At 38.0% G+C, this 27,945-nt stretch overlaps 1 protein-coding gene across 2 annotated transcripts in view; it reads right to left on the bottom strand.

The window, feature by feature from the left end:
- The window catches only part of MEIS1 (Meis homeobox 1), a 132,106-nt gene that overhangs the window by 93,545 nt on the left and 10,616 nt on the right, over positions 1 to 27,945 (bottom strand). For both annotated transcript variants that reach the window (XM_090281409.1, XM_090281408.1), the window contains exon 7: positions 10,653 to 10,764. In XM_090281409.1, the coding sequence (XP_090137535.1) occupies positions 10,653 to 10,764 (112 nt within the window). The remainder of the gene's footprint in view (positions 1 to 10,652; positions 10,765 to 27,945) is intronic.

Genomic DNA, 27,945 nt, shown 5'->3' with positions numbered 1-27,945 from the left:
AGCCTACTTCTAGCAACTGTACAGTTGTACGTAATCTTATCATTCATATTGTTTTGTGTTACTCTTATGACTGGTCTCTTGTTCATTTTCCTTTCATTTAAGTTTCTTCATCTATTTATTTTTATCTTATTGTATACTATACACTTCTCTTATTTTCCTTAAATCCTTTCTTAGAATGAAGAGAAGAATATATAAATGTATTTTTAAATTAAGATATGTCTTTTTTTCCTCAGGTATCAAAGTACAAAAGGGTGTCAAGGTGTTCTCTTTCCTGCTGTCGTAGGTGCATTGTAATTGGGGCACAAAGAAAAGATCCAATCCACAACTAATAAAATATTTAAAGAGGTAGCGTGATCTAATGCTAATAATCTAACAACGAAACTAGTGACAACCTCAATTTCTGCATTCACTATTTAATTCCCAGTTTCTTAAAAATATATGGTTTTGAAGAAAAATTAAGATTTTCTAGGTAAGTTCATGTTCTCTTTTTCTCCTGATGTAGAAATAAGTAAAAGGAAGTTCTACTTCTTTCATTTCTTGTTAGGAAATGAGATGATCTATGTCTAGGAGGGAATGCATATGGGTTGATATTGGTAAATGGGGGAAAGCCAAAGCTAATTGTACTAATCAGACAGAATGCTTTTAGGTTAAGTGATTATAGAAAATTATCTGCAAGACTGAACTAATCCAAAAAGCCAGACACTTGAGCAAAACCCAACTTACCAACTACACTTCTGGGACCAATCAATGTGAGAGGTAGACAACGCCTACCCCTTTTTAAGGAAAATGCTTGGCATAAATTTACTGTTTGGGTTAGTTTTTGCTAGGCCAACAGCCAAAACCTCTACCACTATCCTTAATTAGCGCTAGCATTCATGAGGGAGAGAGATAAATTCAGGAGCAGAGCTAAATATCACATCCCAGGGGATGGACTCATGTCTGTTGCTGGGAAGGGCATAGGACATAAAAGCACCCTCTCAGAGAAGCTTAGCTACTCTGCCTGGGAATTCATTCTTCCCCCTACCCCAAGGTCCCTCAAAAGATACTAAAATGATGCCTCCAGTCTCTACCCACTCTTTACTGAAAGCTCTTCCAGGGCCGCAAGATGGAAGCCAAGAGTAGGAGTAGGAAGAACAGGAAATTATATCGGTGGCATGGTTTGAGGTACAATGTTAAACCCATCTACCACCAGCTTCTGAGAAGGGCTACCCGTTACATCTTCCCTTGAGTCCTACTGTTCAAATGCATCTCCAGAGCCTGGACAGGTGAGACCTCAGTATCTATTTACATTTTAACAGAGATTGCCATGTGAGATTAGCCATCTGGCACCCAGAAGAAATCAGTCCTGAGGGACTACAGTGCAATCACAATTTGAAAGCATGAGAGGGTTCCTGATCCTCTTTAATAAATAATTATCCATCAATGGCCATGTGCCCATAACAATGCTGGGCACAGGAGATTTAAAGATGAAGACTAGGGCCTTCCCAGGAGCATCCTGGGGAAGCTGATGAATGAAAGGCTCATTTCAATATGTGACAAAGGATAAAACACTGGATACCATGACAACACAGAAGAGGGTCACTTCCTCCAGTCTGCAGGTTCACAGAATACTTCCTGCAGATGACACTTAAGTTTAGAAGTTTGTAACCTGGGCTACCTATACTCTCCCCTCTCCCCAGTGGGTCCATAGTTAGAATTCAGAAGATCCCATGTACTTGCAAGGGAGAAATTTACATTTTCTCCTCACTAACCTCTAATTGGAATTAGCATTTCCTTCAAGTGTGTATCCAGGTAACAAACCACAGAACTATTAGCAGGACCTATGGCTTTGTCACCAATGAAAATCACATTTCTATATCACAATACAGTCATTACAAATACCTTAAAACATCATTTACATTTACCATAGTTTTAAAAACATAGACAATAGAATTACTGCTAGACCTGTTTATTTAATGCATATTTAACAAAGCATTCATATCACTATATGACGATTTGGTTTTCTAAAGTATTTTGATACCTGGATTTCAATATAATCACTTTCTCTGGTAGTCCTATATATTTTACTTTATACATTAATAAAATATTACTCTGACACAATATCAATTGACTTCACCATTTTGCCAAAGGGGATCCCCAGCACCCCCAAAATGTTAAGGTGACTAACGGAGAAGAAAGCAATGATGACATCCGTGGTTCAGACTGCAGGGGCCACATGGGGCCACATGGCTGTGTGGGAGGATGGAACCAAGTTCCCAAAAAGAGGTTATAGATCAAGGTTGGTTTCACAGGGGTTCCACAGATGCTGAGTCTCTGTGACAGTCAGAGGACCAAGTTAGAGATGCCCTTCTGTGAGTTAGACAAAATTCCTCTCACCTTGCCTTTCAGTCAACATCCCTGACCAGAGTTCACCATGTCTGGATCACTAGTATGTTGTGAAATAAATGCACTCAGCTCCCTAAGAATATTCAGTAGTTAGTGAAAATTATACTTACATATGCTTGATGTTCTCAGTGGCACACACAAAATTCCTGAGGGCAAATACTATGACCTACTCATTTTATAGCCTCACACAGAGCACCTGCCAGACATAAGTGCTTAATGCATTTTTGATGACTTGACTGGAATGTATAAATTTACATTTCCCCACTTACATACAACTCATGGCAATATTTTGGCCCATCTGCAGAAGTGATTACAATTCTAGACTCTTTTTATCTCCTTGGGTTACATTAAATGGGTGCTTCCCTAAAATTAACTTTCTCACTTCGGCCTTGCCAAGAATGACACTGTGTGAAGAATCCATTGCCTGAGACAAGGATTCTCTACTGGTTTATTTTCTTGGGTAGAAACTGAAACACATATTTAAGCTGTGCCAGGCTATGTGTGTTGGCCCTGGAATGCCTAGGAGAGCTGACCTGAAAAACAAGTTATTGCTTATAGTTTAAAACACCATGCAGAATCAAGAGAAGAAGAGACGGTGAGAGAGAATAAGAGTTAAGAAAGATCTTACTTAGAAACTGAATTAAATAATTACATATTAATATTTGGATTTCTAAAGCTCAGATCACCATTTTTGTTATTTATAAAGACAATAAAATGCATGCTATTAATATGAGTGCAGAATATATTCTTCAATATGTGATGCATTTGGGGGAAATACCTTACAATTTTAGAGAGAAAGAACTGAGCCTTATGAACCAGTAACTTCTGAGTCCACTGCAATAGAAAATACTTTCCACTCTCGTCAAAAGGCTAATGCAGACAAGAAAGCTTCCTCTAATTTACACAGACTGAGTTAAACTGAAGATACCTTTAAAAAAAGTTTACATGTCTCCTGACTGCAGAGGTAAATGATTTACTGACATAACAACATAATACATCTAATTCTTTACCTCTCCTTTCTTTTTTAAAGATTTTATTTATTTGTTTTTAGAGAGAGGGGAAGGGAGGGAGAAAGTAAGGGAGAGAAATATCAATGTATGGTTGCTTCTCACATGCCCCCAACTGGGAACCTGGCCCTCAACCCAGACATGTGCCCTGACTGGGAATTGAACCAACAACCCTTTGGTTCACAGGCCAGTGCTCCAACACTCAGTCCACTGAGCCACACCAGCCAGGACTACCACTCCTTTTTTAATTTAAAACTATCACATGACTCTTGAGAGACCAATGTAATTAATTATAGGAAAGTAAGAGAACTGGTGTATAGTTTCAGAAGTTCTCTAAGTCACACTGGAGCTGATATGTCTTAAGAAACAACTATGACAGCAATATCACCAATAAAGTTCCAATCCATCACATGCAACAAAACCCCAGTATCTGCACACGTGACAATGGCAATTGTCAGTGGCAAAGTCTATATCACATACCGAGCCCACTGTAACATTGCAAACCAAAGGCAAAACCAAATTGTGTTGTTTCAAAATTTAGAGTACAAAATTTGATAAGCTATCCAGACCATGAATTTACACATAAATAAAAAAGAGCAATCAACAGAAAAATGTAAGAAATGACCCTGTTGACAAATGCCCTGTCTTCTCCCATCGAGGGCCAGACCTATTCAAACCCAATCACATGAGGATGGAATCAGTAAAGGTCAATCAAAGGCAGGCTGCAACTCCAACTGTCTCGCTGACCTTCAGAGCTTGTGACAAATTGCTATCAGTCAATGTCAACTAATGACAGTAGCTCTTTGGCTAATCAATTGTTCTAAAAATGATCAAGAAAACTACTCACAGGACAGCTCATTTTCACATCAATGCCTGTGAAGTATGAAAAGCTCATTTTTTTTTAGTTTTTAATAAGCTCATAAGTAAAGCAGTTACTTGGTAACAGAGGTCACCTTACGGAAAAAGACAGAACCTTTGTCTGCCTTTTACATATTATTTTATTACCATATTATAGTAGAAATATGCCATGGATATGCCAGAGGGCTACATAATAAAGTAGGTAACACTTCATCCACTTTGGAGATAAATACTTCTGTGTTACAGGGAACTCTACTTGGGAGTAAATAATTTCAAATGCATTTTTCAGTTAAGATGAAAAATAATGACCTCAAGTTTACTAGAGATATTGCTTAATAGCGAGAAAATGCACTTTCTATGAAAACACTTATGGCCAAGTTCATGTCCCTAAATATACAGTTACTACTTTTAGGTGATGAAGTTATTTTTCTTTGTTTTAAGATCACCTGCTTTCATGATGCTAAAAGTCAAGCAAACGGAGAACAGAAAACAGTTACTCCATTTGATGAGTCAATAAAAGGAAAGGTGAATCTAGTACGGGGTGTTCTTGGGAAAACAATTCTCTGTCTATTCATCTAATTCCACACGTTTGATAAGTTAATAATACAGACCTTTTGATAACAGGGATTTGTGGGTATAATAACTTCCCCTTTCTTTTTCACACCTGACTTTTCCCATCAGGAAATCATGTTCCTGCTCTGCCCTTCACCGGCATGCAAAGGCCACACTTTCATTTATTGTCCAACATTAAGTGTAACTAAAGTAACACATGGGGCTGCAATGGTCTAAAAGCTGAGGCCTATGGTCCCAATTACATTCTACATTTCCCTTCTTTTTACTATAAATGCATTATAGTGCCACTGAAATACAAGAAGTACCCTGAGAAGTACAAGAATTAAAAAGCTGGTGTGCACGAAAGTAGCTCATTCAACTCATTCTGGCCAACAGAAAAATGAAATGAACAACAACAACAACAAAAGATTTGTTAAACATTTTTTTTTTAATTTTCAGGGTTCTTAGGTCATCCTAAACATTGTTTTTAAAATCAGTTGGGATTTTTTTTTTTAAAGAAAGAAACTGTTTCTAAAGAAGCAGCATTCACTTTGTGCTTTTTCATCTGAAAAACTGCAGATAACAGATTAGATCCTAAACCTGAGTTGCTAAAGTAGTTTTTCAAATTAAAATATCTCTGTAGCCTCAACCACTCTCAGGTTGTCCATAGGAAAGAAATAAAGGAGGGAGGCCAACACTTAAACCGAGCCATAATTGGAAGTATGTGAAAAATGAAGTGTCAGTTTGGTCAATAAAGGGCAAAGGTCAAGGGGAACTGCAGCCCAAACTCTGTGAGAAATGTGCTCATTAAGACATCCAATCAGAATGTTCCTTCCCACCTATCCCATTATTCATCAGACAGCTGACTGTTTCAAACGCCCGGGTTTGGGCTGTTATTACTTTTCTTCTTCATGTAAAAAGGCAAGCTGGTATATAAATCGTTGCTTAGTCATCTGGAACATAACGTGGCCCTTCCCCACTCCCTCTCTCCTGGCTCCTCACCCCCTCCCATCCAGCCCTGCCAGTTAGCTTCACAGGTCTAAAACAACTGCCTTGAGAATCCCTTCAATAATAAATGGAATTGCCTTCTGCCTATAGGTTGCCTGAACTCATACAAAAGCTGATGTGGAGGGGGGTGGGGCAGTGGGAGGCATTGCAACTATTGATAGATTATTAGAAAGAAGTAGCAGCACTTTTCAATTGTTCCTCTTTAAAGAAACATGCTGCTTTTGCCTTTTTTTTTTTTTTTTTTTTTTAAAGAGGGAGCAAAGATACAATTGTTGATCTGAGTCCTGCCCCCTAAAGGAAAAGTTTCTAAGAGGGCTTTTGAGGTTACAGCAACCATTCAAGTCCTATAGGGTTGAAATGTTTTACATCAAATTTCAATGTAGCAATCATACGTTTTCTTTATCTTTACAAAAGTGGAAATGAGATGAGCTTTAAGTGGGAAGTGTTCTGCCAGAAAAATGCCCTTACTTGTTTTCGGTGCTACTATTCTCAATTCAATAAATCTGTGAATGAGTGAAATGGGATAGGCTCTTAATACATAATACAAATGAATCATATCAATCATCATACTCCTCTGCAAATATCTCAATCATCATTCTACTTAAGTGCACACAAAACTAGACTCTCCCTTGCCAGCAGAGTATAACCTCCCTGAGGCTAACGCTGATCCTGTCTCATTCAAAGCTCTGTCACCATTACAGGGTCCAGCACCTGAGGGAGGAGTCATCCAACTGAAAACAGAAAGAATGTTCATCTGGTAATCTGTTTTTCCATTCCTAGCCCCACAACAGCACTTTATCACATAGGATTCCATAGTTAGAAGCTTGCTCTCTGGAGTCAGGCTGTAAGGGTTCAAGTCCTAAGTCTACCACCAATCAGAATGTGACTTGGAGCAAGTCTCCTAGTCCCCACCCCCCCATCTCTGTGACCTTCCGTATCAAGTGAGAGATGGAAATACACTGGCTGTCGACCCTCAATATGTTCCTTTATTATTTTATTGCAATCATGTATTCATCTCGCTTGACTTTGAACCAAAAAGTGCCCGAACTCAAAACATGGCCAGTCATACATAAAGCTGCCTATGAGTTGTAGAAGGCCTACCCCCCATCCCCCCAGAAAGGAATACAAAAAGGCACCTGATCTGCTTGGTGCTCTCCTACCCAAAACCACATATTTCCTACAGTAGGCCCTGATTATGGCCAGTAGGGCAGCCACGCACAGTAGGACAAATAGGACACATGAAAGAGTCACGTATCTGCTGATGTCTCAGCTTATGAGACTCTGCTTAGGGGTCTTGAAAACACCCCACCCTAGAGCAGTGATAAAGTCAGGAGACCAAGCCCCCAGAACTGACTCTGATAGCTGCTCACTCTTCAATATTTGTGAGCTGTACTTTTTTCTTCTGTGTAATGGGAAAATAGCAAATAATTGACAGGGAAAACATAAGGACTGCATTGCATGTCTTTGGAACTGCTTTGAAGAAGTTAAAGAGTAGACAAAATCAATGTTGTAGCAACAGCAGCAGAACCCTCACCAAATACATTTGTTAGGCCTTCCTCATCCGTGCCAGTTTAAAGGACCTTCACTTATTAAAGAACCAATTTCCTGCAAGGGGCCACAAGCGTTCATATCGAATGAAAGCAGGTGTCGCGAGGAAGAGTTGCATGATAAATAATTTGAGTTGGGGGAAAGATTTATTATGCAAATCATGAATACACATTAAATCCCTGAAGAAAAATAATATACTTTGGTATTTTCTTAATTACCTAGCTAACATACACTCTCTCTTAAAAATGCCCAAGATTCAACATTGCATTTTTTTATGCTTAGGTAAAACTTTTACTAAAGCTACTCCATCAGTCACAACATTGGCAAATTATCAGGCACTCAAAATCCCCCAAATTGCTGAAATGCTAACTAGAAATTTTTACTGTATTTTGAAATTTGTCAAAATTACAAATTTCCTGGATGATTTATTTTATTTCATTTAATTTGAAAGTCCAAAAGAACAGGACTTGGTTGAAATATACAGCTTCTTTTATGCCTACACTGTGCAGCAGATAAGGTTATTTAACAGAGGACCAAGCCTAGGGGATTCCTTTTTTTTTTTTTTTTTTTTTTTTTTTTGTACCACAGGTGCCATAATGAAGTGTTGAAAATTGAAAAGAAATGAGAAAAAAAGAAACGCAGTACAAGTAATACAGTAGAGAAAGTTTTAAAATATGTATTACTCCTGTCTGTGGGGGAAGCACCTCTTTGGATATGTTCTTGACAGATTGAGTTATTTCTGTCTATTGGGTATGTATAAAGACATATTTATGGATTTATAAATCTTTTGAAGAGGGCTGTTATTTACCCAGTTGACTAAAATGGGCTTAAATTGTGTAAATAACTATTTAGGACATGCACTACCGGCCAAATGCTGGCACGACTTACACGTCCGTTTCTGCCAGAAAAGGCAGACAGGGAAAACATGGAAAAGCCACTGTGCACAGTTAATCCACAAGCTGCACAAAGACCCAGCTCCGCAGGTCTCAGGGATGAAAAAAAGATTTAGAAGGGTCAGGGTTGGCATGGAAATGTGCGTAAGTTGTTGCAACAACACTTCTAGGTGTCATTCTGCATTTAGCAGGGAATAAATCACACTACCCGAGACAACACACAGGGAAGACTAAAGGGGGGACTCCTAACACCTGTATGATCCCCAACACCTGGAGAAGAAGGCAAAATCAGGATAGAAAGTTTCTTCCTGATCATGGTGAAAGTAATCGACTTCAGTGCTTTGGTGGAGAGCCAGCGAAAGAAGGCACGAAGAGAAGACTCTTATACAGATAATCAGGAAACTGACACTTTAGGCCCAATAGTGTACTGGGACCTCACCAGATCCTTCAACTCGCCTATAACCATTTTCCCCTCACCTGTCAAATGGGGCTAGACCTGTTTTATCTGCCACTCAGGACTGTCTTGGAAAGATTCTCCTGAGGTCATTCCAATGAGATAATTTATGTAAAAATGTTTGTTTGTTTTTTTAATAGGTAATGGTCTTTTATGAAAAATATACAGAGAAATAATGTAAGTGGAAAACTAGTAATGTCTAGGATCTGTGACTCTTGGTTACAATCAAATTCATTATCAAATTGGCCTTTGGAGAGCACTTGAAGGAAAAAGAAACATGCAAAATTCCTAATGCCTTGTTACAACATGTCAGAGGGGAAGAATTGGGATGAGGCATTTGCCCTCTGAAAATCCTTTTTTCAGGTTATGGCTAAGAAAACGTAACATAACTTTAAACTGAAGTCCATGTTAGCTATTCACAAGTCTTTGAAGCAGCAGCAGCTCTGCTACCTGCCTGCTCGAGAATGACATTTTTTTTTTTTTTTTGGAAAAGCCAGAAATGAAAAAGAAAAAGCAACAAACAGAACACTGGGCTATGACCCCTTGTAGCAATTTTGGAGTACAGGAAAGAGGATCGAGATTCCATTTACACCTTATAGAAAACGCATGGTGTAAAAGGAATTCTGAAAGTAGGGCTTTCAATGGAAAGTGCTGACTTCACCTTAACCGTAGCACTGCAAGCAGCAGCCCCACAACACACACAGACACACACCTGAAAGGAAAAAGGCCCTGTGGATTTATGCTGCATATCATTTTCCAGTAAAAGTCAGGGGGCAGAGGTTACCTCTTTCTCTCTCAGCTCTGAACCAGTTTACTATTCCAGGCTCAGTTTTTACTAGACCTATAGTTTGATGAAGTCAGCAACTTTGCTTTGAACAATAAAATGTCTCAAATGCTTCATGTATAGAAGTTAATCCCAGTCCAAGTAGCTTACATGTCCCTAAAAAGTTTAACTTTCTTGTTTTGGTTTTCAAATTAATCATGTTAAATATACTGTAGACTACAATTCTAATCGGTAGAGACCGTTTAAGTTAGAAAACAAAATTCTTTTGGTGTTTAACAGCACTCTAATGAAACATGATCATCAAAACAGAGTTTAAAGTATGTACCTACTGTGGGTTCAGACTCAACTTCAATAAAGCTGTCTTTTTATATTCAAACAGAGAATGCTGTTTTAAACTTTGGTTGCATTAATTGAACACAAAGCCACTGCAGTCGGTCTCACCAAAAGCAATGGGAGACACCTGAATACTCATTCATCTTTTTGCTGAAGACTAACTTCATGCTTAAATTGTATTTCCTACTAGTTATGGTCAGATGTGTACACCCATGGATATCCAAATACACACACAGGTATGTGTATTCAGAGAACAACACAAATCAAATTGATCTGGTTTCTTTTCCATTTCTTCCTAATTCCCTTTGGTCTGCCCTTGCAATGAAGTCAAGCACTTAAGAAATTCAGGTAAGTAAATTCAAAAAAATGGCTTCAACCCAGTGGAGAGGGACACCCAACATGGGTTTCTGAAAGGCCCACTGCCTTCTAAGCATCTGAAGACATCGTTAACTTGGGATCCTAGTGTGTGTTTCTTCATGAGATCTTGAAAAGCCTCAACGGGCAAATAATAATAATAATAATACTTCTTATTTGTATAGCACGGTATGAGCAGCATAGTATTCATGAACATTCCACCTTCTAGTTCTCTAATCACACTCGGTCGATTCACTGACCCTACTTTATGGAGGCGGCCAGGTGACGGGCAGTTAAGCAGCTGGAATGGCAGAGAAGAGGAAAAGGACAGGGGATCAAATGAGATGAGCTGATTCTCATATCATACAGGGCTCATGTTCTAGGAGAAACTGTATAAACAGTCACTAACTAAACAATTCTGATTTTGTTCCAAATGAAATGAATAGCAAAGGAGAATATTGAAACACCTCTCCTACCTTGCTCACTGCTGTTATCCCCACTGTGTGACGTGTGGCCGCCGCTGGAAGGGCCTGGGGTTCCTCCTGAACGGGTGGATGCCGTGTCATCGTGATCTCTGTTCCAAGAGGGCTGTGGGGACACAAAACAGAAATCCAAATAGAGTGGTCTGTTGACACTGGCTCGGCAGGATCCCATCACGTGACGACAGAGCACTGGAAGGCTAGAGTGGACAACGTGCCATCTTTTCCATCTTCCCATCCCCCTTCACAGATGGTGCCAGCTCAGAGCTACACTGGCACATTTGAAATTTGCTAATTTCTGCTTCTATGCTGAAATAATATGTACAAATAGTTATTCTGTAAGTAATTGCATGTTTTATTACCAAGGAAAACAAAAACATTCCAAGCAAAGAAGGAAAAAAAAATGCTGCCACTTGATTCTGACTATTTTTAACATCAACAAACCCTCTGGCACAACAGTCTGCTACTCTGAAAATGTGAAATGAGAGTGGTGGTCTATAACGCTGTGGTTTAGAGAGGCCTCTGATTCATCCTAGAAACAAACATGGTCTCACAATTAGGCCAGGGTCCATATTAGCTAGTATGTGTCAGCTGTTTGCCGGATGGTACATGGCAAATGGACCAGGCACAGGGACAAAAAAGAAATGAGAATAACAATAGATTCACATGGACTGTGTACACTCAGCCCCATGCCGAGCCTTCATGTACTATTGAACAGAAAACAGATGTTGCTTCTTATCACTGGGTGCATTTGAAAGTAACATTCAGATAGAAAAAAAATTGGCTGTAAATTAAATTCTTGGGGAAAACAATCATGGGGACACTTCTCCCAAATCTCCCTTTATTACCAGAAAAGATTTTAATTAGCTTTTAGTGCTAGCTTTCAAAAACAGCCCTATGAGTCACTGGTCATCCGCACAGTAGGAATGAGGCAAAATAGAAAGCTGATTCTTGGCTTTGTCTTCAAGGAAGTGATATTTGTCTTCCAGATGATTAGTGGGAAAGCAGGATGATCTTGTATGTAAAAAATGCCTACATCATTTCAGTCACAGAACGTCAGTGGGTTATGAGCGTGTCGAAAGTAGTAAAGTTTATCTGCCCTCCCAACATTTTAAATATGCCTAGCAAAATCAAAGGGCTCTTTGCTTATTTCTTGAAAAGCATTTTCATATCCCAGAGAAGATAAAAAGGGATGAAGGGATCAAAATGTTTCAGATAGCCAGGGAGAGAGAAGTAAAGATCCCATCTAAGGGGAATGCTCTGTAAGAATCAAAGAAAACGACTGACTATTCCTGAAAAGGATGCTTGCCTGCAACCTATTCTATAATCTTGGACAGAAGATTAACACAGCTTGGAAAATTAAAGAAAGTCACCAAAAGATTCGCCACTTGTATGTTGGACTCGGCCACTATACTTATTCTCAAAAACGGTGCTAATTGATCTGCTGATTCTATGATGGAAAGATATGTGAGCTGTGAAAGAAGTGCTTTTGACAAACGTGCATTCTGCGGCATACCAGAAGAATGCTGTAAGACGTAATCTGGAACACATGCTCAGAATGCAAACAGTTAATGCATAAATTTTCAGTTTGTACAACTGCAGCTCTAAAAGGGGGACTTGTTTATTCAGAGCTCTGCAAGAAAGAACGGTACAGCACCCAGGGGACAGACAATGCCAGGCACAAAACCCCGGTGCCTCGACATGTAAAAGGATGTTTTTCTATGTGCTACAAATCCCACTTGAAAATATAATTAGAAGGAGAAAATGGCAAACTATTGCATTAACTGTAATTGAACAAAAGACCAGCAAGGCATGAGGGAGGCTGCAGGAACCCGTGGGAGTTTCAGGATGCACGAGATCCTGCGAGTGACATCTCCTGGGCACTCTCATTTCATTTATGTTGTCCCTCACTACTATTGTTGACTGGTGATCTGACTTGTAATTAATAGAAAAGCTGGTGATAACAAGCTAAAATACAGAGCCACAAACCAACCTCATCAGAAGCATGTTTGTTAATCTGATTGAGACTAGGACTCTAGAAAGGTGACTTAGAACCAAAGAATTATTCCAGGCTAAACAGAAAACTGTCCCCCTTTATGCTACAACAGATCTGATATATTCACTATCTTTTAATGAGCTCTGCTGATTTATTCAGCTCTGCTCTGCTCCCTCCCCCACTTTTCTACTGTGCAGGATGTAGATTAATTCAATGCTTAATTGTTTAGTAAATTCAATTTTCCACATTCTATTCTGCATAGCTTTAGCTAAGGTTCTTAAATCTTCAGCAGTGAGCCCTGAGCCCAGCGTTTGTGATCTGTGCCTACCTTTTTTCATCACCATTTTCCTTCATCCAACACTTAATTCACCATGAAAAGATTTTCCTTGCTGGAAATTCTGATTCCGCTATGATCTGTGAGGCATTCCGATTCACTGCATTTTCATTGTGTTGGGTCTTAGATGCCGGGCTCCTCTTTTCTCACAGCTATCGCCACATTATACAGGCATTCAGGCAAGAAATGTTAGATTCCACCTCAGTTTATCCAAATTTTGTGCAAGCTATATGTTTAAATTTGTGTGTTCACCAAAGGGAGGAGCCAGTATTTTCCACCTAATATCATTCTTCTCACAGCCTTGCTCCCCCAGAAAGACCTGTGAATACTGAATGCACTTTCTCTGAAATGAAATCTAACTTTTGTGGTCCTCTCTTGAATTAGCATTTTGGATATTAGCATTTCAAGAACGGTGTCGTCACATGAAGCTGAGCATTAAGAGAATCCACAAGGTTACCAAAACAGAACAAGAATTATGTTTAGTTCAGTTCATTAAGCATGATTAAAGTCTAAGAATCAGAAATAGCTCATGAATTCTTTGAGTATAAATATGTAAGACAGCCCTAATCAAAAAGAACTCCCCCAAAATCTATCCACTAGAGAATCTCAGTTACAACATGTCGCTGTGATTCTATGTGGTTACACCAAACATCATTATTATTTTTAAAATGAAATATGTGCATTTGATTATGTACATATATCTCTGAAACTGTGAGTTGCTTGGGGCCACTTGTAAAATAAGGCTGACAGAATAAAATCAATGATGCATTGCATTAGATGTATAGCAAACCTTAGTCATGGTTCTAAATTAAGTCCCAAAGAAGCTTTTTTCTTCAATGTATGTACTTTCAGAGTAAGCAATGCCTACATTCCCATCTACTGAAAATCCATGAAGACAACAGGTCCTAAGCTGAAGTCCATGGACCATCTATCTATAGAAGACTTCATGGGGGTCTTATTTTAACAATAATTGCGTTTAAGTACATACTTGCATTTTCCCCTCATCTCTAAGAGATGTTCACAGAGCTAGATGAAAAAAAAAAAAAAAAAGAAAACAGGGCTGCAAAAACCTTTGAGATCATAGACATTGAGAGCCAACCCTCAACAATATTCGAAAAAAAGGATTTTTTAAAATGAGGATAAGATAAACTTTATCGAGTGGTGTTTTTTATTTATAAGGCGATCGTACTGGTATCTGGTAGTGAGATAAAAGTGATGTCCTCCTTGGCTACAGGCTCCTCCAGGGCCAGGCTGGTATCTGAATCTTTCCTTCATGTTCTTTCCTGGCTCAGCACTGTGTGGGGTGCATGCTCCAGCACACAATCAGTGCTCAGTGAACTACACTGCATTGTTCATTAGTTACTGTTCCACCAGTATTCCAACAGACAAACAGCAACTTCCCAAACTATCCTTCCTCCCGAACGAAGCTACCCGTTGATGGGTTTTTTTCTTCTTCTTTTCTTCATAGTTTTTTTCATCTATGCCTTAAATTTGGACATACTTCAGGTCTTCCTATCACTTTTCATGTTTTTCTTAGGCAATTCCTTTCACTATCATGAAGAGTTATCACCCATATGCTACAAAATTTATGTCTCCGAATCTCTTCTTTGGTCTTTGGATTTGTATGGCCAACTCCTGCTAAACCATCTCCACACAAAGATGTCCATCTCACTCAGCAAGTCCAAAGCTAAATTTTCTCTACCAAACCTATGCATTCTTCTTTGTTCATGATCCTAGTAGGTATAACCCCATCCATCCATGGTATAAATTTCAGAACCACCTGTAACACATTCTCTCTCATTCTCTGTCTCCTTTTCATTCAATTAGGCATCAAGTCTTGCCCATTTTTGCCCCTAAGTATTTCTCAAATAAGTTCCTCATTTGTCATCTTAGTGATTGCTGTTCATGTTAAGTCCCTCCCAGCTTTAAGGAGTTCAATTCAAATTGAGCCTGGGCTATACAAGAGTTCAATTCCACTAGAATATGAGGTTCATGAGGACAGGACTTGGTGTCAGTTTTGCTCTCCGTTTGCATCCTGCATATCAAGCACAGTGCAGGAAATGTCTGTTGAATGAACTAACAGCTCCTTACTGTCTACAGAATATAGTTTAGGGTCCTTCACCTAATATACAAGGTTCTTCACAGTCTACCCCCTCGAGACCATTCCTTTCCTTGCTCCTTGTGCTCCCGCATGTGATTTCTGGCAGGTATGTTCTGCTTGTCTCTTCACGCCCATCCTCATTCTTCCTTCCTGCCAGAAATACCCTTCACTGCCCTTCCTGGCCCCAGCGCCCCTGGTCACCTCCTAGTTGCTGATATCACCTCCCCAAGAACGCCTTCCCTCACACACACACACACACACACACACACACACACACACACACACTTCCCCCAGGAGGAGTGAGCCTCTCCTCCCCAGAGCGCTTAGAGCACCATCATGATGCGCACATCTGTCACTTCACTCTCATGTTCTTGTCAGATGGCCTGTTGTGCCTCTCTACATTCCACATTATCCATGTTCTAAAGTCCTGGACTACATCTTAGTCACCCTTCCACCCTTCCTCCCAGCAAAGTATCTATGTCACATTAGATACAAATATGTTTTTGAATAAATAAGTGAATAACTTAAGTGAGATATAGAGGATCTCTGTGTTAAATTGTCACCTGATGCTATGATCCTAGTATTAAATATCATAAAACATCTAAAAGTGACTTGCATGATTTAAAGACGTTATCACAAACTTGCACTCATACAACCACACACCACTATAAAATACAGTAATACTCAGTTGCAGTACAACACAGTCAAAAAAAGAAAACTTGAAACTATATATATCCCAATATGAAATCTGACTACACCATGTCTGAGACATGGTACAACCTCCCTAACTCTTAATGTCCCTAATCCATTAATGGGGATAAAGAAATACTCCTCTGCAGATATAACATATATACATTTCCAGGCATGCATGCATCAAGCACTCAATAAATGGCAGTTACTATAGTTTCTAATATAACAACATAGGCTGACCTAGTCGACCCTGAAAAATCTCCATACAGGTGTATTCAGTTTAGAGACCTGCTGGAAAGAATGGTTAACTGGAGCTGGCTTAGCGTACAGCTTGGTATGCCTTGGGCTATCTCCCAGCTGGTGTGTGCTCAGGGAATGCAAACTGATCTTATTTTCACCTTCAAATAACATGATTTTACAGGTGGCTTGCTCCTCCCCACCCCATCAAGTCTAATTTGATCCCTAATATTTATAAATCACTTTACAGTATACAAAGCACTTTGACATCTTTTCTCACTCGGTCATTCATCACATCAGTATGATGCCAGAATGTTGTTTTTTTTTTTCCAGACCAAATATACTGGGGTTCTTTTCTTCAAAATTTCTATTCTATCTGTCTTGTTCAAAAAGATGGATAAAGGAGAGCCTGGTGATCTTGACTTGGAAGAGGTCAGCTAACAGCTATGTAAAAATTAATGAAATAATCACAGTGTTCAAAATTTAAAGTTAGCCTTCATTTATCAATAGGCCACTTTCCCTTTGGGGAAGTACATTTGCATTTTCAAACCACCAGAATCTCTTTAGTAAATGATTTCTGTGGGTCCTGAAAGAGCTGGCTCATCTCCAGAAGTGAATGATCCAGTCTCTCCAGATCAGGAAAGTCCATGGGGGGAAGGCAACAATGTGTGTGATGCTCCTGCAAACGCATGTTCCATATGTACATGCACACACACATATATGCATAGACACATGTCTATGCATATCCATGAAGCATAGCAGACAGTATCCTTGAATGCCACTACTCCACATGGCCAGGGTAGTCACATCTACTTAGTTTCCCTCCCTGAGGCCTTTTCACCTCTATCTAAACAATGTCCCTTAGGGTGCTTAAAGGCACAGAACTTCAGCAGATATGATTCTTTATATGCCTCTCAAGCGATAATGCCATCTGAAGAAAAGGGACCAGAGAGACCCACACACAGAGGTGAGGAGAGGAGTCCAGGTACTACTATGAAAAGGCACCATGTTTACCTATGCATACTTGAAATTGAGAAATGGGAGAGCCTGGGATTTTTTTTAATTTAAGTATTGTAAGTCTGACATACTGACACTCTGGTTTGAAAATCTCAGTGGCTGCCATTTGCACCTTCTTGATAACCAGAACACACCATATAAGCATTTAACTCACTCAACACCCAAAGAGCACCTACAATTTGCTAGAACCCTAAGGCTATGTCTACCCAACTTCAAATTCAAGTAATTCAGCAAAAAAAAAAAGGAAGAGGATGAAGAAAGAAAAAAATATACTTTATATGGATTTCAAAAGACTCCCTTGAAATCATTAAGCAAAATTCATTTAACCATGACAAGTTGGAGCAGGATATTTTGCTTTCACACAGTAAAACTGCCTTCTTACCCTTTAAGCTTTTAGGTATTTTTAAATGCCAGAAGCTCACAAATTAATAGTGCAGTGTGAACACATGCTATGGATTCAGGAGTTACATTAACATGTGCTTGGGAATGGTCAGGAGGGGCAACCTTTTCTAAGTCCACATTCAGTTTCGCTACCCACGAAAAAGTGTGGAGAGGCGACCGCTGAGCGGGGCAGAGCTGGCTGGAACCTGAGGCTGTCCCCGGTGGTGGCCTCACACAAGCCTTCCATTGCGAGCCACCTTGTTAGAAGGTTAGCTCCCTTGCACACTTCTGACTTTCTCCATCAACTCTCCTTTTTTCCATTCCCTTCCCTGTCTCCACCCTCACAACCTTGCCTTTGCTAAGTCTATAGGGTTGCCAGGGTTTTTGTTGAGCCTCCTTTTAATGCTGTAATAAAATGGGCTTATTACTCTCCACTTAATAGAGGCCTGAAGGGTAATTTTGGTGACTGAGGGCAGAGGGTAAATTAGTGGTAAGACAATGGCAATCCAGTCCCCCCTCTCAGAATCTGCGGCTCTCACCAAAACACCACGCTTCCCTTTCTCACCGTTACAACCTGATCGTATTTGCCATTGTGGAGTTTTAATCTAGCAACGCAGCTCGGTGATTACCGAGTTACGCCTTAGTTATGGTGTTCACTGTGCTGAGCCAGCCAGTATCGTTACAAAAAACCTAAGCGTATCTAGTTCTGCATCCAATAAGGTAGGTTTCTAAAATCTTGACAACTTAGCAGCTGTGATATATTGCTTTAAATACACACACACACATGATCATATGATAGTAGTCATGGGTAGTCTGTGGAGGCAGAGACAGTGTCTGTTCAATTGAGTTCTATATTTCCCAGTTCTCACATACCACAAATAAAACTTACAAAAATGATAATTTTTCAAACATTGAATCCTCTGTCTCTGTGTAATGAGGCATGTAGAGAAGAGGAGAAGAATTTTTGTGCCTTTTTTGGGGGGGCCTTTGGTGAAAATTCTCCAAGGAGTAATTTCATCTTTAAATGAAAGGTTTTGTATCAAGTGACTATGTGAGCTCCAGGAGTCGCTGAAATCTTGGGTTCAGGCACAGGGAGCCCCAGGAGCACACTGATGCAATGAACACCCTCCATGTGTGGGGCAATTGGGCAAAAGAATGTGGGAAAAAACTCAGTTTAATGTTACATTGTAATGACATGTAAAGTACCTTGGCAGTCTACTACATTTTTTAAATCCACTAGCCCTTAAATACACATGACTATGTCTAGTTTTCCTCAAGCCTGGCTGCTGTGGCAGGCAGTGAGGGAAGGGGCCTTCGGAAGCTCAGGCCCAGTGCCATGGGTCACTTTCCCCTCCTTAAAATCTTACTTTCCCACAGTCTGGCATCTTTTAGGTCTCGGGTGCTCTCGGGTACTCTCGGGTCATCACTAATCTGCACTGTTGAATTCATTCAACCACAAAATTAAAAATGAATCAATAATGCTAAGCAACAGTCTACAGATGTAAAACACCACCAAAATATCCCAAAAGCTTTCTGAATGAACTGTACACAGCACTGATACATTTTGCCCAATTCCTTCACATGGAGATGCCAACACCATTCCATGGTGACCCTGCTGTAGCCTCAGAGGAGAATATAGATTCCTACATGGTCTGGGTACCTTCAGACAGATTACAATGGAAAATAATAGTTACAACCAAAGGGAAACTGTTAATAAGAACAGATAGCCAGTTTTACAAAGAAAAAATAAAATCTTAAAACCAGAAAGTAAATGATTCACAAATTATTCAAGTGCAGTGAATGTTGAAATTCTACAGTTCGTTGTAGAGAAAAATCTCATAAACAGGAAAGAATATAAAGCCTCATTACATTAGGATTTGTAGTCAAAGTACTTATTTATGTCTTACTAACATTTCCTTTTCCTATGCTATTGTATTATGGCTGACATGCTATTAATAAAAATATAGTCTTTTATTAAATTATTTTAATGACTCTATGTGCTTCCACTCCTGAAATCATACCTGTGAACTGTAGTTCAGAATTAAATGTTTAAAATTAAAACAAGAAAATACTGCATGGGCCTGCAAACCAAAGGGTCACTGATTTGATCCCCAGTCAGGGCACATACCTGGGTTGCGGGCCAGGTCCCTGGTTAGAAGTGTGTGAGAGGCAACTGATCAATGTTTCTCTCACACATTGATGTTTCTCTCCCTCTTCTTCTCCCTCCCTTCCCCTCTCTCTAAAAATAAATAAATAGAACTAAAAACAAAACAAAGCAAAACCCTTTAATCCAACTAGTACCATTATATTCCCAAATAGCTGTACCTAAATATTTTATACCTTACTCTTCATTTATCTGTTAAGAGTGTTTCCTGAAATTCAGAGTATTCTCTATGATTTCTTTTAGGAGTGGCAGGAGAATCTTTAAATTATGGTAGTATACCTAGAGTTATAAAAATCCCTTTTGTAAGATTGCTTGCTTCCCAATGTTTTATTTTACATTTGTAACTTAGTATTCAGTGCTCTTCACTCTGCAAACATATTAAGATAAAATAAACTCAAAAAGTGTCTTATATAAAACAACTTCAAACCACAAATTTTCTAGGCAACCATCCTAGCTAAAAGAACATCTGATAAGGCAGAAAACATTGTATCCTGAGTACAAGTAGATAATAAGGCCTCGTGAGCAACTGAACCTGAGCCATGTGGCATTTACATGCAGAAATGTGGGAAAAAGTACTTAGCACAAATGCTGCGCACAACTGTTATTTGAAGTTGAACTTAAGAGTGAATCTGTAGTAACTCATTGTGCTGTCTCAGCAACACAGTTGAGGGACCAGTGTCCTTTGACACTATAATGAAATCAGAATAGTGACCCCTCCTAATAAAAATTAAAATGATATATTTTAAACTCTATGATTAAAAAACGGTCTATAAAAAAAATACCCCACTAACAACTACCTGATCTTCCTTCCCCAGGTCAAATTCATGTTGTTGATGGTTGGGCAGCATATAAGTAAGAAGATAAAAATACTATTTAATATACTGTACTCTTTATTTAGGGTTTACTATTTTAAATGCTTTACATGCATTTTTATTTAATTCTTACAAGTAACTCAATGGTTTGTCTTCTCTTATTATACCCACTTATAGATGATGAAACGGAGGCTCATGGAGGTAGAGAACCACCCTCCTGCAGCAGAGCCTAGTTCAAACACCAGTGCTCCAGTACATATCTTAATGGGACACTGCTGGCCTGATAGCATGTGTAACTAACAGTTACAATCAGTGCACTTAATAGCTCTTTCTCTAGTGTTTCTGAAATTTTCTCTATTTGACTTCCAAACTCTCAAACCATAAAATCCAGTGTTTTGTAAGAAGGGGGAAGAAAATGTCAGCCAAGATGTAATCTTGTTTCATTCAGCTACCTTATGGCACTACACCTCGGATAAAAGAATCATGGAAATTCATAGTCACCACTGATATCCACTAACAATTAGCAATAGTGTATTTTCCAATTTTCCTGTGGTTTTCTTTTTGGAAAACCTTTTTATATTTCCAATCAATTTTTATTTTTTAAGTACCCATCATTCCTTTAGGATTTCTAACTCCTTAAGTTCTCACAGTGTTAAACTTGGAGATGGATAAAATATTATTGCTTCCTTCATTATTTATCTTGGGCAAAACCATCAGAGAGGACTTTCTCAAAGCATCTTGAAATTTAATTTGCATTTCTGGTTCCTAAAATGACCAAGTTTTCTGTATTTCAAGGCCCTTAACTGAGAGATCAACCAATGCAACTATGGATCCCAGAAGAAGGAGACTGAGTTATACTGTTGGTGCACTTCTTAAAGAATTCCAGTTAATCAGAATGCTATTCTCCAACCATACCCAAGGCTATTATTTCTGATGCTATTTATATTATTTTAACATATGTAGAGTATTTGGAATATTAGATGTATACTACAAGTGAAGAAAAGCCCCATAATTGATTTGTTAATGTTTTAATTCTCCTCTTTTTCTATTGGCGTGTTTCTTTACATGCCCTCAATAAATATTAAACACTCAGGCAACTCACCATTAGGGTGGCAAGCAAACCTTTGGAATGTTGAAACAGTAGAGGGAAGAACAATGCACCTAATTGAAATGGCAGGGTAATTTGGAAAATAAAATTGAGTTGCTGCAAATTCCAAATTCCAGAATAAAAATGTTTATACTTGCTCAAATGCATATTGATACTGGCTTTGAATAATTATTGACTAAGAAATACTTGAACATCAACAGTACATTAGATATGCATAGAACAAACATAGTCTACATGTCTCTATTATTTGGGGCAAGGAAATGCAGGACACAACGAACCTGATACTTTTCTTGGTGATTTTGTTATTGAATACAGCTTATAAAATCCCACAATAGGTCACGCCACCAAATACACAGCTAGTGTTAAAATTTCCAGGGACAATATTCTTTAGAAACATTAAAACATACTAACAGAAAAGCATGCTGCAAGAAACGAAGGGGTTAAATGATTCTGCTGCTTAGTATATTTTATTCCCTCAAAGAAATTAATTTTTCACCAAGATCAATTCAAAATGTAACATTCTTGATTCTCTTTGGCAGAAACTAGAGCCAAAAGACTATGACAATTAAAATGAAAATGGAAAAATGTACTTGCATCTGGAATTATGAAATAGAAACACGTAATAACTCTATAAGATGATATTTATCTGTATACTGAGAGTAACCTTATTATCTACTTAAGTCTATTCCATTTTTGGTGAAGAGGCCACCCGTATCTGGCAAAGATAAGTTCCATATGCTCTGTAGAGTTATAGCATCTTTCCCATAAATAATGTATACAATAGACTGTAAATAAATCAGACATTTATCTGAACTGTTCAAGAGTGAAGGGCAGGGTGGCTACTCATGAGACAGCATCTCCTATGAATGAACAATTTCAAATAAAAGTAACCTTTAATGATGACTTAGTTATCACAAATTTCTTAAACTAACATTCTTAAGTGGGGCGTTTAAAACAACTCCAGATCTGGTGGCAACTTTCAAGTAAATGTTCCAACTAACCCCAAAATGTCCCATTTAATTTTTCTGCTAAAGTTTCTATTCTGATTACAGTACCAAAGCTAATAGAATCTTACCTATTTGTTGCAATTTTTAACTCTCTCTGTGTTACTGATTTTCATGATCAATAAAATAACTAGATTTAAAATGTGATGTGTGAGTTTTTGTCCATGAAACACACAGGTTTTTGTTTTTCTTTTCCCTTCAGCATGAAAAACTAACATTGCAGTGAATAAAAAGAAAAGCTATCTTAAAAAAAAAAAAAAGAGCCCACCTGCACTAGTTTGCTAGGACTTTACATGATAAAAATTGTTAGCCCCTACCCCCAGAGTATTTTTGAAGCCCTATAGACACACAAGCTATTTCCATTTCTTGTAAATAGTGTAAGTATGCCTTTATAACCTCAGACATTGTACACCATTTAGCTGGAAATTAAATTTTCAAATTGCTGAGGAATAGTTTCTGAATAACAGAAAACACTATAGGTCACAGTTAATTATAGCTTGTCTATCAAATTAAGTTAATGTTCAAGAACACATCCAAATAGTTATAGAGACATTAAGAGGGGTTCTTTTGTCAAAGAAATTCTTATTCATTCAGCTTCCAGTACTTTTAAAAGAAGAGAGATAAGCCATTTACAAGTTTGGATGGGATGAAAAAAAGACTCTGAGTTTACATCTAATTGTTTCCTTCGTTGTCCTTTGATAACTATGTTGATTTCATTATAAACTTCATTTTCCAGAGTTTCATAACAGTCATAAACACACTTCACTTTAAAGAGTTTCAGTGGGACATAGCGTGAATGCAAATGCAAAATAAAATGCAAATCAGGGAGGTTTGGGACCAAATATGGACTATCAGTTAAGAATGCAGTCACTGAAAACAAACATTTAAGTCTTAAGAGGAAGAACACAAAGGGGCTGATATGAATCTTTATATTAAGTATTCACAGCCCTAGAGAAGGCGAACAAGAAAAACAGTTTTCAGTTTTTCAACTAATTGTAAAGCACAGGTTGGGAATATTTAATGACTTTGGTCTCCATTCATTCCCATTCTAAAGTTAGTAACATGTTTCATCTTCTCAGGAAAATAAACCCACAAGGTACTCAAATAGGGAAATGAGATCTTGCAAACTAGTTCAAGATCTGATCGATTGCAGGCAAAAGAGGCTTACCAAACAGTAGAAAAGAAGAGATCAGAAAAAGAAAGAGCTGTGGTCCTGCCTTGCTAAATAATAACCAAAACTCAGATATTTACAATAAATGAATAATAAACATGACGTCATTTAGCATTGTGGAGAATTCCGAAAATATCTACAGAAATGGGAATTCACCAGCAACATAATTAATTCCAAGCTAGCATATATTGTCAGGGAATAATTCTAATATCACTCAAAATATTACTTATTTACTAAACTACTATCATCTCAATGAGTCAAAGTAATGTATGTTTCAATCTATTGTAAAATTTAAGACTTTGTATTGTGTCTGAATAAAAAAGGTATTAAGACTATAAAATGTTGCTTAAATGTGTTAAACTCATAAAAAAGTTGCAGTAATTTTAAAGTATTACCCAGTAAACCTATTAGTAGTAACAATATTTCCTTTCTGTGGAAAAATGTAATTTCATTTAAGTTTTTTTTAAAGAACCATAACATTTCACACTCCAGGTTCTTTACCTCATGATTATAAATCCTAGTAATTGCAAATAGTCATGAAAAGTATCAAAGGAAGAATCAATTGTAAAAACGTATTTTTGAGAATTAATGTAAATTTTATTTTTGCAACTTATTTATTTACCCTCCATCTGTATATAGAAGTGCATATGTTATGGAAAAGCCATAGCATGCTTACTGCATACCTTAAAGAGAGTTAATGACTTAGTTCTGGTTATAATTTGTATTTAACTGTGTATATTCATGATACCAATAAACAACAAGTATATAATTCAATAAATGTAGAAATAAGCTTATTTCACCAGAGAATAACTCTTTATGGTATATTTTAGGAATCCTAAACCAAGAAGTACAGAAATATAAAATAATTTCTAAAGATTTGAAGTGTGGTGTTTTCCTTTTACAAGAACATATTTCCTAGATTAAGAAATGCTATTTAGAAAGAGTGTTCAGAGAGAGTCTAGTAAAGTGTTGCCAATTGCTTTAATTTTGCACACATGAATGCATTAAACTGATTGAAATTGGATTCTAGTGACAAATATTTAAATGGATATAGTCTTGTTTATTTCACATGGTATCCCTTATACCATTTATTAAAATGTCAAATTTATAAGTGTGGGAAATGCAGCAGTTGCCTGATAAAGGTATACTTCTTGGAGAGGTTGTTTAAGATGCCCAAAAGCTTTCCCAAATTTCTATAATCCTGAAATCACAGCACATTAAATAAAGGATAGAGTGGAAAAGTCCTTTTATCTTTTACACTATATACACACACCCATCTGCTTGAATGTTTCAAAACTGATTTTATATACATAGGATCCATTTACAAATATCAATAGTAAAATATCCAAACTTTTACTTACTCCCGGAAGTCAAATTTTGGAGTTATTATTGAAGTTCAAATAGGGAGGCTAGATTTTATGCTTTAGATCTTAACTTTTGAAACAAGTATTATTATATCCTGACATTTCCTGCCAAGTAAGGACACCCAGCCCTACCTGATTTACAACAGGTACACTGTTTCATTTGGGATTTTGAAAATCTTTCGTCTAACATCTGTACAATTGTCAGATACACTGTTGCGTGTCTTCTTTTTAAATTTTATTTGTAAAAGAATACTTTCCCATAGTTCTGATGTAATTTTTAAATGTTAATTTTTTGCACTCAGGAGAAATGGCAACTTTTTTGTTTCGCAACATAAATTCAAGTGCTACTCTAATACAAATATGACAGATATCATAATCCCAAAAAGGCCACATAAAATGCTACAGTTGCAAAAATAAGACAGTGTAACAAAAATGGCTGAGAATGGTATCAGTTTACTATCCTTCAACCATCTCCCTGACAGTGTAGTCAAATAATGTTAAATTATAGACCTTCTTACAGGAAGTGTTATTTTGTGCTCTTTTTTTTTTTTTTTTTTTTTTTGATCATCTCCCTGCTAGGCCCTATAGGAATTTGGCTGAATGCCAACTTCCCTTTAAAAGTTTCTGTATACATATTTGGGTTGTGTTTGATGATTAAATGATCATCTATTAAAACTTTAGCAATCCACATTTGTTTGACATATTTATGTTTCAGAAGAAAATATTGCTATTGCAATGGAAAGCATAACATTACCAATATAAAAATACTTCATTTGAATAAATGTTGACAATATTTTTATTTATGACAAGTGTCTTAATATAACTTGTTATGCATTCTTCACAGTTTCTCCAACTCCACCTGCGAGGGAAGGTAAACTAGTTTTATAACCGTAGGCCCCATGGTAACATTTTAGCCTATCTGCTTGGTCTTAATAAACCTAAGTTTCTACTATGGGACCACAAATAGTCTTTGTTCTTAAAAGTATAAGGTTTACTGCATAATTTTCCCTCTGTCACCCAGCAACAGCTGTGTTTTAAGTCTTTGGGACTATGACTAATATTTTAACATTTAAACACTTGAGTGTTTGAAAACATAATGATTTAAAATTTATTTATTTTCAAAGTTGGACAATTAAAGCATGATATTTCAGTTACTTTTTTGACTGCAGGGCCCACATTTTAATCTTTTTCTTCTTCCTCCTCTTCTTCTTCTACTATTTAAGCTTCTCCATGTTTTCTAATAAAATTCTCTAAGTTAGGACCAATAGCAATAGTACATACAACCACTCTATATATTTCCAAATCATGAGCAATGGAGTCATTCTTGTGAGAGAAGTATTGCTGTTTGAGTGACCTATTGCCACAGAGCTTGTTAAATCACTGAACAATAGTTACTGTTGTGGGGCTTTACTTTGTACAAAGTAGCATTAGCATCATTGCTTTCCATTAACCATGGAATTTGCAACAGGAGACAGAGAGAGAAAGAGAGAGAGAGAGAGAGAGAGAGAGAGAGAGAGAGAGAGAGAGAGAGAGGGAGACTCTGAAAAGCGAGTAACTTTTGTAGTATTTGCATTTAGACTTTGAGACATTTAACAATGTAATTGACCTCAACCTATCTGCATATACTGTATCTACTTCTTTCTTTTCTAAAATGTTTTTTAAGAGCCCCTATTAATAATCAATACATCCCTACTCTGAAATTCACACACACACAAAGCCAATCAGAAAGTAATAATAAAAACACACCTGGTAAACAACTAACTTTAAATTCAAAGGATTCTAAGCCATAAAGGGCCTCTAGATGAACATCCCAATTAGCTAATGTAGTGACAAGCAGTCAACACCTTATTATTTAATCATTAAAGAGAATCTTGCCATAATTTCCCCTTTGACATATTTCAAAAAAGAAATTAAGAATACCCCACATGACCCACAACAACAATCAAAAGGAAAGGTAGATAATTGTAAGACCTCATGGCTTGCAAGGCCTGTGGACTGAGGGGTCCAGGATTAAGGCATTAAGTGGGACCCTATGAAGTATTTACAATTTAAATAAGATGTATCCATGTGTAAGCATTTAGAAACAAACTACCTGACAATGGGACCATTTTCCTGATACTTGTATCCAGTTTTCTTATTTGGATGCAAATAAATTGCCCCTATTTCTAGCATTAGCAAATATCTGATGGCCTCATCTTTTTTTTTTTTTTATTTTCCCCCCTAAAACAGCAATTCCAATTCATCAAGGACATTAGTCTGCCCTTTGCCCTTCCACCTGCATCCATGACCATAAACACCTCTCCAAAAGAGAAAGCTTACATCTCCCTTAGATTCATTTCCGCCCCACTTTGAAGGGAGGGGGTATTTTTCAGTCAAGTACAAGTTCAGTTTAAAAAATTTCTATTTTTAACGATGCTTCGGAAACATTACAGACTTTTAAAATTAAACAATCGCCACCAGGGTTCCCTGGCCCATTTGGGAAGCAAAGCTCACTGGCCCAGGGCTGCCCTGGATCCCTGAGGCCGGTAGGGCTGGCCTCTCCAGCCCGGGCCTCACCGGCCTGGAAGCCGTCCCCCCTCCCATGGGAGCTCACCAGCACTTGGCATTTAACCTGCCTGGCGAGCGTGGCTTTCTGGTTCCACCTCTGGGCGCCACATTACTTTTCCCTAGAAGTCAGAGACAAATCTGGATTAACATGCAACAGGGCACCCGGTGCAGCCCGGCAGCCCTTGCCCAAGAGCTGTTAAATGCAGATTTAGCCGAGAACCCCCCGGAGAGTTGCTGTTGAATAAAAATTGTAATCCAAAGGGACCATTTCTTTGCCTCCCGCTGCCTGTAGGAGAACCCAGGCTGGTGCCAGAGCACAGGTCCTGATAGTCCCCGCTCGCTAGGAGAAGGCGTAGCCACCCAG

This window comes from Furipterus horrens, unplaced genomic scaffold (genome assembly GCF_987537825.1).
Source record: "Furipterus horrens unplaced genomic scaffold, mFurHor1.1.pri manual_scaffold_6, whole genome shotgun sequence".
Lineage (NCBI taxonomy): Eukaryota > Metazoa > Chordata > Mammalia > Chiroptera > Furipteridae > Furipterus > Furipterus horrens.
Note: the sequence above shows the minus strand (reverse complement) of the source record. Positions and strands in the feature narration are given on the sequence as shown.